General features: G+C 40.0%; 1 protein-coding gene across 1 annotated transcript in view; it reads right to left on the reverse strand.

Moving 5' to 3' along the window:
* The window catches only part of LOC140896277 (neural-cadherin-like), a 71,691-nt gene that overhangs the window by 18,176 nt on the left and 41,153 nt on the right, over positions 1-12,362 (reverse strand). The window contains exons 18-23 of the mRNA XM_073307833.1: positions 11,395-11,488; positions 9,864-10,048; positions 9,446-9,675; positions 4,523-4,800; positions 3,569-3,783; positions 2,254-2,381 (exon numbers count right to left, since the gene is read on the reverse strand). Of these exons, the coding sequence (XP_073163934.1) occupies positions 2,254-2,381; positions 3,569-3,783; positions 4,523-4,800; positions 9,446-9,675; positions 9,864-10,048; positions 11,395-11,488 (1,130 nt within the window). The remainder of the gene's footprint in view (positions 1-2,253; positions 2,382-3,568; positions 3,784-4,522; positions 4,801-9,445; positions 9,676-9,863; positions 10,049-11,394; positions 11,489-12,362) is intronic.

The raw sequence follows: 12,362 nt of genomic DNA on the forward strand, positions 1-12,362 counted from the left end.
CTCATATGGTGCGGGTCAGGTCATACAGTGCAGAGCGTCCTCCATGGGGGCCAGATGGAATCGTCCCGCAGTGCAGATCCAGCCCAGTGGCTGCCAGTTGGTCATGCAGGCATGAAATACATGGCTTGCATCTACAGGCAGGTAGTTGAAGCTCACCTGGAGAAGAACAGAGTTCCAATCACTTTGGAAAACAGCCCTAATGAAGCTAATGCTTCCCCCTCAATAGCCAGACTGTCCGTTGTAGATAGACTGGGTCTGGATGGTGGATGGGTCTTGGTAAAGTATCTCTAGTCTCACTGGTAGCTGCAATGGTGGTTCTAATTTCAGTTCTATCAGATTGGAGAACCATAGTCTCTTTTGCCAGTGCAGAGCTAACACTTTCACTTTTGTTTCTCCTTGCCTTATTTTCTGGATCACTTTTCCTAGAAGTGGAAAGGGTGAGAATGTGTATAGCAGGCCTTGTGACCATTTGTGCAAAAACAGCATCCGTCCCCAGGGATTTGGGGTCTGCTTCCCTGGTAAAGTACTGAGAAATCAGAGTGAAGACTCCCTGATTCAGACATCATTCTGTGTTGCTGACTGTGCACCTGCAGAACCAGTCTGCCTTTTGGTTCAGCTTTCCTTTTATATGCATTGCTCTTACGGAAGAGAGGGTCCTGTCTGCCTATTCCATTATCTCCATTGCTTTTGCGTGTAGGGTTAAATTCCTCATTCCCCTTGGTTGTTGTTATACACCATAATAGCCATATTGTCCAATTGGACCAGAACAAGTTTGCTGTCTAGGTAGTTCTGGAACTTTCATTGGGTTCATCTTGACAGCTCTGATCTCCAAAAGGTTGATGTTATGGTTCCTTTCCCTGGGGTTCCCGGCACATCCAGCTGTGGCTAAGGCGTTAGAAGCTTGCTTTATGCAGCGCCTTGAGCTCTTTGGATATGTCTCCCTCAATGTCCTTCCCCTTGGGGTCCCGCTCCTCCTGCATCAAGGATGGCACTCAATAGTCAGAGTTCCCTGATTCAAGAGGCCCGAGAAGAAAGAAACCTGGGTATGAGCCCTGCTTCCCTTTCTAGGGAACTTACGACTCATTTTAGGACTTGGGGACAGGACCTGGGGCCCCTTAAGGGCTTTTTCATTCTCCATTCCTGTTCTGTCCCAGGCCTTATCCCTTGGGCTTATTGGATAAAATGCTCCTTTTTTTCTTTGGAGTCTTTCCTTACTCTGCTCTTCATCTCCAGATTGGGCATTTCTTTTCTGGAGTCTTGGTTTCTTGAGCCGGGGGACCCAACGTGCCTGTCCAACTCAGAACCCTGTGCCCTAGCAGTGCAAGTGTCAGCTGGCTGAGAACAGGCAGGGCACAATTTGCCCTCCAAAGGGCCTGTAAAAGTTGACTCACAAATAGGGCACCACTTTGATTTAGCTCAGTGTTTGCACAACAGCTATGCCATGCCTTGGGGGGATATAGGAGTAGGGGGTAGGAAAGGCAGAGGAGACTGGCAGGGAGGTACCAGGTATCTGAAACCAACCCACTGGTCAATACCCAATCCAGGAGAGAGAGAAAGGGTGCTTGCTATTCCCCCGCTCCCAAAAAACCTCCCCAAACATATAAAATACAAGTGAACTGTTACTTGACCGCTGCTGGAGAGGCAGAAGATCTGGCAGAACCATAAAGCTGAAGAAGGGATCATGAGCATGGCTAGCACAGGCTATGCCACAGTTTTGAACTGCTATGGAAACTACAGACAGGAGGAAAATAGCCCATATCAGGGGTCCTCAAACTTCATTGCACCGTGAGCCCTTCTGACAACAAAGTTACTACATGACCCCTGGGGAGGGGGCACGGAGCTCAAGCCTGCTACCCCGAGTAAGGGGAGAGGGGGCTGCAGCTTGAGTTCCGACGCCCCAGGTGCGGATGGAGCTCAGGCTTCAGCTTGAGCCCCTGGTCCCAGCAAGTCTAATGCTGGCCCTGGTGACCCCATTAAAATGGGGTCCCGATCCACTTTGGTGTCCTGAACCACAGTTTGAGAACCGCTGGCCCATATGTAACAGAACTGTGGGAGACGCGGAGCTGCAGAAGGATAGATTATGAAATTCATAGTGCTATCCTCCCAATATTCACATTGTGCATCAGGTCTACAGGTATATATGGAATGAAACACTCAATTTTCCAGTTTCTCATTTATATCTTCCTAATTCTGTGTGTATGCAAGAGCTAACTGGAAGTAAGAAAACCATAAAGTGGAAAACAAGTATCTGACCTGACCATTAGTTCTGACTTCAAGCCGATGCCATCTTTTGTCAGTCAAGTTCAAGTGACTTGGGAAATGCAGCATCTCAGTGCCTGCACCATGGTTAATTTTCAACACAGGAATGCCACTGGAAAGTTCTAAAAGACCAACAAGAAAAATTAAAAAGTTACATTTTTAAAAATCTATCTGCAAATATATTTTTCCACTTTTGCTACGTTGGTGTATGTATTGACTTGATTAGTTTAACAATTATTGTCAACCACAGGTTACTGGGCTCAGTGAAGGAACTATGTGGTTACATTCTATAGCTAGTGTTATGTAGGAGAAGTTATTGTCTGTTGGCCTTGTTACTTATAATTGTATTAATGAGTATGCTGTTTGTTAATTAATTGTACGTGGAATCTGCTGACTGAACTGTGCAGAGAAAATACGCTGCACTAAACATTTTTTCATGATCAGGCTCTAAACCAAACATTGTAATCTATTCCTTACTAAGGCACTAATACCATATTACATTCTAAAGTAAAAATTCAGACTAATTACGTACATGCATGCATACAGGGTTTGCTATATCTCAACCCCTGTCTAAATTCATAAGTAAATACAAATTCAGCCTCACAGAAGCAAAGTAAAAATCAAGTCATAGATTAATATCCCAACATTTAGGACAATCTAAAATATACACAATTCTGCACACATCTTCTTTCACGAACTCACTGAAAATAATTGAGCAACAATTAAAAATTCATTGGATGTATAGACAACTTTAACTACTGCATATATGGCTTGGATGGTGCTGTGGGACTAGATTCATCCATCAAGTCATAGTCTGTTAAAGAAAACATGTTTCAAAAATGCCTTGAGACTGAAAGAATTTTAAGAAGTAGATTTCTGTCTTCACAAACCACAGAAAATGACATGCGACTGACTGCATTAATCATGTAATACCTGTCTCAAAAGTACCTGAACTCCTTTAAAGCACTAGATATTTCCTTGTGGGATTTTTTTTTTTTTTGTAAATCTGTCTGTTCTATTTCACTTTGATTTCTTTAGCTCTAGGATAGGCTCAGAACCATTAGTGTAAACTAAAAAATACCCACAATATCAAAGAAAAATGTTCTGCTAAAGTATATTTCAGGAGACTTTTTTTTAATTTTTCTAGGGTCTTGCATTCAAGAGACAAACTTTTTATGAATCCATCAGACTGAAGTAAGAATTCACACTATAATTACTATATTATCCATGCAACATCAATTCCTAGAGAATCCTTACTTCAAGTCCCTACAAAGCATTTAGTTATGTGCAATGTACAGCCTACAAGTACCTATTGCCATGAAGTTCTCTGGACTCCCAGGCTCTGGATCTGATAAAGGACCACTGTATAGTAAAAGCCCATCTGGAACCTCAGTAATAAACTCTAGGGATAGTAAGCTCTCAAAACAAGGCCTGATGGGTCGAAACCATGCATATCCATTTCCATGGAAACTGTGCTTAGTCTGCTGGCAGTCAGGTCCAAGAAATGAAGTAGAACAATGACATCTGAAAGAGCAAATCAGAGGAAGGCTAAAGCAAAATAAATAAATGAATAGATAAACTAAAAATACTATAATCAAAACATTTACTTTTAGTTAATCTACCAACCTGGGCTGGATATGATTCAGTGATCTAAAAGTTAGAAGGTCTGTGTCCAGTAACCAGTATCCTCAGTCATCTTGACCCTTTTTGAAAAGCTTTTCAACATAAACATTTCCTACTGTTTTCATAGTGACCCTACCCACGGAAGAAATCCCATGAGAATCCTATGAAAATTCTAAAAGGTTAATTGGGAATTAAATCTCGAAATCATGAAAGGAGCACTAAAAAGTGATGGAGCTGTGGAATCTGAAATCATCATAACAACCATTCACAAAATTATTCTAAATTGTTGAAGAACCGCATAGAGAGATGAGTTAACACCACTAACTTATTTGTGTTTTTTCATTGGTTTCCATTTAGGGCCTTATCTTGACAGTCCTTATTCAGACTATACTTTCAATGGCTTCAAGACTGCAGGACCAAGATCAGGCCCTTAATAAAGAACTGTTTTTATTATTAAGTTTACAGTCTTCTGCACATGTAACACTTTTCTGGATTTCCCTCCATTTGAAATGTACAGTTTATTGCCGATCTGAAGGTGCATCTATCACTTTTCTAGTCCTGTATCTTGTTAACTACATTTAACATTTTAAAAAAGAAATAAAAGAGACAGTACGAAAAGTTGCAGTGCAAGTTTCCTCACCTGTAACCATTCAGAGTGTCAATACATGTCCCACCATTGAGACACGGGCTTCGGGGGTAGGAGGCACAAGACTGATGAACTCGTTCTCTAGCGGAACAGGTGCAGACTGCACTGATGGTGATTGTTACAGAGACAAATGACACATCCCCAGCATCCATCACTGTTGGGATGTCACTCACTGTGAAGTAGTTTGTACAACCGCTGCCACCACTACAGTCTATTCTCCCACATTCGTCTACATCAATCTGTGAAATGTTCACTTTTAAAGCTGATTGGATCTAAGAGGAAACGCAGTTTAACAAATCACCAGTCTGTCCCTAATGGAATGTTTTCATTTGTTCCTTCAGTTCTGAAAATCCATACAATCATAAACTTTATGGAATACTTTAATTACACGAAAATTGGTCATTAATAGCCTAGACTTTGTGAGCAATCAAAGTGATTTAAAGGAAATTATATGTATTCAGTGTGCGTGAAAGTTTACAGTAGCAATATTTCCTGGAACTCAATAATTGCTATCACTGACAGCCAAATTATTAGAGCTGTTCTGGACTGTTAATAATATTTCTAAGGCACCAGAAAGTGCTAGACTGGCAGACGCCAGAGTGCAGGGAGTGGGATTGTGCCTAAAATCTTAGGGCAGTGTAAGGCACCCTTCTCTCCACCCTTGCTCACTCATAAAGGGCCAGGTCACAGCCAGCAAGAAAATTCCAAGTTAAGTTTTCTACTCACCCTGTTATGCCCACATACTGTAAATCATAAGTTCACTCCCCCAATACAGAAGCATGGCCTGACCAAGGCACACGCACAATTGAATCGAATTCAGGACTGCTGAGTACCCAGCCGAGTAGTGGACATGGCTTGCTACATAGGCAAGTTTTGAGGCATGTGTATCCTAGTTGCATTCAGACTCGCTGACACAACTCCACCACATCTGCATTTACCTCCCGCCATCTCTGCAAGAAGATGCAGTGATGTTCAGTGTGCAGGGTAATGTGGGATCTCTCTGCACAGGATTTCATTTTTTATTTATATATTTATTATTTGAATTACATGACTTCCTCGTTTGCATCATTGCAAGGGTAGAACAAAGCTCTTAGTGTCAAGGTTCTGACCCTTGATCCAAATTCTGAAGCTTTTCATGCACCCATGGAAAGGTCAAAACCTCTAATTCAGTATCAAATGGCATCCTAGAGTACGGTATCCTAGAGAGGCATCACATAGAGGCCAAAACGGAGACTGGGGCCCTATCGTATCGACACTACACAACACAGGCTGTGACCTAAAGACTTACACTCTGAATTGACAAGACAGGCAAAGGGTTGGTGCCAAACAGAGGTACAGAGAAGTAAGGAGCTTGCCTGACGTCACACAGCTGGTAATGGCAGAGCTGAGAATAACCTAGCTCTCCTGCCTCTCATCCAGCTCGCTATGCACTGGATCATGTGTCTCCCAATCAATCAATCAATGAATCAATCAATATTATTGTTTATTTGTGTTATTGTAACACCAAAGAGCCCCAGTGATGGCCCAGAACCCCATTGTGGTCGGCACTGTACAGACACAGAACAAAAAAACCCCAACCCCTATCCCAAAGAGCTTATACTGTAAGATAAAAAACAACAGATGGATATAGCTAGATGGGGGAGCACAAAGAAACAAAGACAATATAGTTGGCAAAGGAGAGTTTCAAGGAGGGCTTTGAAGGACGATAATAAGTTAGTTTTGTGGATGTTTACAGGGAGTTTGTCCGAGGCATGAGGGGCAGCATGGCAAAAAGCACAAAGGTGTCTGAAAATTTAACTTCTTGGGCTGACCAGAGGCAGTGTTTGGATATTGAATTAGAGGTTTTCACCTTTCTACGGGTGCATGAAAAGCTTCAGGGTTTGGACCATAGTGTCAGAACCTTGACACTAAGGGCTTTGTTCTACACTCACAATGTTGTAAACCAGGAGTAACTCCATGAAGATAACAGAATTCACCAATGTAAAACTACTGTGAGCTCAGACTTAGGGACTGGTAATTTTATATGTTTAATAAGCTGTTACTTTTAGTGGAACAATGTATGAAAAACAAATTAAAAATAAACTCTAATGGCCAAAAACAAATTTAAAAACCTTCCATTCTTTTCTTCTCTTTCCATTTTACTAGTGCCTTCATTTCAATCTACCATTCTTTTAAGAACTTCGACCTTTATGACTAATCTTCAATACATCCTCATAAATATTATGACATATATTGAAAGAAGGTAGAAATATATCACACAGTGACATGATGTATCCTGTCAATGCAATTATGGGGTATGCAGTCTACACATATTGCTGTTAGTGGGGATTCTGTATTAAAAAGGTTTAGACAGTTTTGCTATACTGCTACAGAAAAACATGGCACAGATAGACAATCATGATTCCTTCAGACTACTCGGATGGATGTCTTTGATTGTACACTAAGATCAGTTATCATAAAGCCATATCCAAAGAAGTGTAACAAATAAATACACTTCATCATTTATTTATTTATTTAAAATTTTAATGAATAATTCTAGCGCTAATTGCCAATTTTCTATGTTTATCGTTAACTGAAACATATCTACAAAAGATAATGGAGGAATTCTATATTTATGTTTTGTTTCTGTAAGTATAGAAAATTGGTGATAACTCATTAGAGCTATTCATTAAACTCTGAAAGGTGATAAATAATTAATAGAAATGCCATTTCTTCAGTAAAATATGTGAAGCAAAAATTATCCTCTTGTTATCACTATGATGAATCATCCCACTATGTATTATGAAGCAGAGTCTATTTGAAATCAATGTAACTTTCCATATTATCATTGTAATTGCTCTATAAATATACAAGAGAAGGAGCAGTTATTTTGCATGAATAGTATCTGCCTCTCTGATTCTGTGACCTTGGCCATTTGAAGGATTCTAATACTCTATATTGTTGTTTAATAGACAAAATTACGTACTTTGCAGTCTGATAAAAGTTGGGCAGGTGGCGAGTTGTGATTACTGCTCCTGACTGGCTAAGAATTACACACAATCTATTTATTATCACTGAAACCACTTCATGTCTCCATCTCCCCTCCTCTCCCTTTTCTCTCATCTCCCTGTTGTGTCTTATCTTTTAGATCGTAACCTCCTTGCAGCAGGGGCTGTTATTTACTATGTGCTTGTACAGCAGCTGGCACACTGGGGCTTCTTAGACACCAAGGCCAGAAGGAACCACTGTGATCACCTAGTCTGACCCCAGCCCTGTAGAACACAGGCCATAGAATTGATTTCCCCAAAATAATTCCCAGAACAGATCTTTTAGAAAAAACACCCAATCTTGATTTAAAAATTGCCAATGATGGAGAATCCACCACAACCCCAGTAAATTGTTACAATGGTTAATTACCCTCATTGTTAAAAATCTCTGCCTTGTTTCCAGTCTGAATTTGTCTAGCTTCAACTTCTGGCCATTGCATTGTGTTATACCTTTCTTTGCTAGATTGAAGAGCCCATAATCAAATATTTGTTCCCCATGTAGGTACTTATAGATTGTGATCAACTCTTTCCTTAACCTTCTCTTTGTTAAGATAAATAGGTTGAGCTCCTTGAATCTATCACTATAAAGCAGGTTTCTAATCTTTTTATCATTCTTACAGTTCTTCTCTGGACCCGCTCCAATTTTTCAACATCTTTCTGAAACTGTAGACACCAAAACTGAAAAAAAAATATTTCAGCAGCAGTCGCACCAGTGCCAAATACAGAGGTAAAATAACTTCTCTTCTCCTATTTGAGATCCCCCTCTGTTTATTGCATTAGCTCCTTTGGTCACAGCATCGCAGCAGGACCTCATGTTCAGCTGATTATCCACCATGACCTCCAAATCTTTTCCAGAGACATTGCTTTCCATGATAGGGTCCCACATCCTATAGTATGGCCTACATTCTTTGTTTCTAGATGTATACATTTAGCCATATTAAAATGCATATAGTTTGCTTATGCCCATATTACCAAGCAGTCCAGATGGTGGCTCAGCATTAGTGATCATTTTCTTCATTATTTCCCACTTCCTCAACTTTTGTGTTATCTACAAACTTTATCAGGTAATTGATAAAAATGTTAAATAGCATAGGGCCAAGAACCAATTCCTGTGGGACCACATTAGAAACACACTGATTCAGTGATGATTCCCCATTTACAGTTATATGTTGAGACCTATCAGTTACCCATTTTAATCCTTTTAATATGTTCCATGTTAATTTTAATTTTATATCATCCTAGTTTTGTAATCAAAATGTCATGCGGAACCAAGTCAAATGCCTTACAAAAGCCTAAGTATATTACATCAACAATAATCATCAATCAAACTTGTAATTTCATAAAAATATCAAGTTAGCTAGACAGGATCTATTTTCTATAAACCCATCTTGATTGGCATTAATTATATTACCTTCCTTTTAATTCTTGATTAATCAAGTCAAACTGACAGGGCTATAACTACATGGGTCCTCCCATTTACCCATTTTAAAGATTAATATTTTGGTTGGCCTCTGGGCAATACTGCATAGTAGATATTAAGTAATAATAATAATATTTTTAATATGCGCACACACAAAAATATCACACAAAACTAACCAAAGTGCTATGATTCGGAGGAGGAGACTGCCCTCTCCTAACTAAAAAAGTGGCCAGACAAATTGAAATGGAATTTTGTATAAAAGGGATTGATGAGAGGAAGAAAATTAAACGAAAAAGCTGTGATACAAATTTGTATAACAAAACTTCAAGTGAAGCAAAAAGTAAATCAGTAGGCCTGGTATGCTCTTCCATAGTGTGGCTGTGTCTGCATAAAGGATGCTAGTATAGTTAGTTTATATCTATGCAAACCACCCTAATGTTAAGTTCATTGAATTAAAACTGGGGCACATACCTTGTTTTTAAATGCTGCCATTTCACCATGCACTTTTTCTGGTCTATAATAAGAAGAGCCACCACAAACTGCAAATCTTAAGTTTGTCTGTCTTCCGTCAACGTTCATCATACTGAAGATAGTGATATCACTAGGATGAGCTGAGAAGATTTCTGCCAGTAACTCTTTAAATTTGTCATGTCTGCTTTTCCCATATTCATCTTTCCTTATAAACTCCTCCACTGTAATACCTGAGATGGGGATTCACAAGTACAATATACTAAAATGAAATGCCTGCAGAGCTTTGGTTAATCTCTCAACTCACCCCAGCCCAACAGCACTAGATACACACTGCAAATGCATCTATCCTACAATCACATCTAAGTAATAGTTTTTCAAATACAGCAGCAACCAAGCTCAAACAGCAAATGAAACTTACCTGCCAGACGTACAGTAGCTGAATTGCGTATGGCTTCATTTTCCAACTCTTTGACATGGATCTGTACTGTAGATATTACATCAGGCCAGACTCCATCTGAAACTCTGATTCTTAAGTTGTATGTCCCCTGAGGAGCATTATCCACCATTACCAAAGAGCCAGTCCTTTGATTTAATTTGAAAAACCTAGAAGTAAAGCTTCAAATAATGAAAAGCCTAATAAGTCAAACCAGAAACATCCTCTACTCATTATTGAATTGGTTTCTTTCAGCATACACGTTCTACCATATGAGGGCCTGACCGAGCAACACAGGTATATGGCCTCGTAAGCTACAAAAGCCCTAGAAAGTTGGTATGGAGGATCCGTGGTCAACTGATGGGTACCAGAGCCCAATCTCAGAAAGGCACTAAAAAGAAAAAACTTTGTACTGGGAAGTTGTGGAGAAGCTTGGGAAGAGTTTATAAAAATGAGTAGCTTTTCTGCAATTCCCAAGCCCATGAGCTTTCCCCTCCTGACCCAGAGCATGTAGTCTATAGGAATTAGTACAGCTTTATGGCTCAAACTCAGGAATACCCTTGCACAGGTCCCAGTGGTGAGTAGGGAGGAGTGATAAGAGGAGGGAGCAAACCCTCTAGTCCCACACTGGTGCCTGTCAAAGAGAAGTTTCAAGGGAGATGTCTTGCATCGTGCCCATGAGCTATGATGAAAGGGGCAGTTTTGAGTGGCTGTGGAGGTCTACTATGGCCAGGTCACTACTATGGAATAGTACCCTCTTATGGTTTAGTACCCTCAATGGCTGCTGACAGGCAGAAGCTCCAGCTGCAACTCTGGGCTCGCTAAGGCTTTAACACCTTCATTTTCTAGGAAAAAGAAAGCTTGGTTTTGTTTTTATTTTGGGAAACAGAGACAAAGCCACTTCAGAACTACATTTCTGCTAATGGCACCCCACATTTTGTGATGTGGGCAGATGAATTAGTATCGTCTAGGGGCCCAGTTCAACACTGGCATGAACAGACACAACTACAAAGAATTAAAACAAGTTGTGACTGCTTATGCAGTGGGGAATTTAGCTCTAGGAGGAGATCATCCAAATTCACTTTCACTTGTGATATCTTGCGTTATTCTACTCTTTGCTCATACTGGTTGCCTTTATGCGATCAAATACAAATAGATTATAACACCTGGGGGCGGAAAGGGAGGAAATGAAACTGCAGCCTATTTTTATTTTGGGTCTAATACAAAGCACACCCTTAATGCCTAGGAAAAGTAATGGAGAGCTCTACTTAAAAATGAACAGCATGATGTGGCCCTACATTATTTGAGATGAAGATAAATATTGTGTACACCACCAATTCCTTGAAACCTAGTTATATCAACAAAAAAGAACATTCGGGAGGTACGTTCCTTGTTGCATGGGATAATCCTGGCTTTTACACATATAACGTACACAGGGAAATCTCATGGTGAGTAAAAAAATTACAGAAGCATAAACATTAAATATTACTCAGTTTGACACAAATACAATCCTCACTTGAGCATTTTTCCTTCAGAGAGAAATGTTTTATTGTCCCAGTCATCCTGATCTGGTGCAAACACTTCCCCAAGCACTGTTGTTGACCATTTCCCTGTTGAGATAAATTATAATAAATCTGCATTTAATTTTTGGTTTTCAAAGGATTTTAAATTCCACTGCATTCATTACTTCATTTATCATTTTCATATTCCTGTTTGATTTTGGTGAAGGTTATGATCCAAGGCTCTTAAACAATGCATAGCCTGTAGTCTGAGCTCTCCTCCAAGTACACCTGGAAAGCTGGGTAAAGACCACAGACATTGCATAAAGGAGGGAAAAAACCCACAAATAATCAGTAAAAAGAAATAAGAATATAAAACTACAGTATATAAACTGATCTTTTGAGACAAAAAGTTACTAAACCAGAAGCTGAAGACCCAGATGCTCCAATCTGGGGAAGCCATTTTACTCTGCATCACTAGCAAAATCTGCATATAAAGCCATTACTGCTACTCCAGTATTCTGCACCAGAAGAGAATCAGAATAGCAGCTCTCCCTGAGCAAGGAAAAGAGAGAGCATTGGCAGGATGCCTCTATGCCATTCCAATTCTTGGCTATGTTTTCAGCCCCCTGTGGCTCTTGTGACCTAGTGTAAAGTAGAACAGCGGCTCGAACACAGCAAGACGAGCCTGCAGAGAGCAGCAGTGTGATCAGGAGAGTAGAGAGTGAGCTTTAACACCCCTTTGCACACCATACTCTGTGCAGTTTAGTTATAGTCGTGATCTGGCAAAATGTGGGTGCTGAGATAAAATGGTGATGAGCACGGTAAAAGAAACCTATACAAAGTAGAACAGAAATTGAATAGACTATTTTTAAATTCAGAACTTCAGAGTCTACCCTACTTAACCTAGCCTGCTCTACTGTAGAACTTGCTTACACTGGCTTTTGGTTTAAGTGCACCTAATTCAACAAAATTAGGTGCATGC

This window comes from Lepidochelys kempii, chromosome 12 (assembly GCF_965140265.1).
Source record: "Lepidochelys kempii isolate rLepKem1 chromosome 12, rLepKem1.hap2, whole genome shotgun sequence".
Classification (NCBI taxonomy): Eukaryota; Metazoa; Chordata; order Testudines; family Cheloniidae; genus Lepidochelys; species Lepidochelys kempii.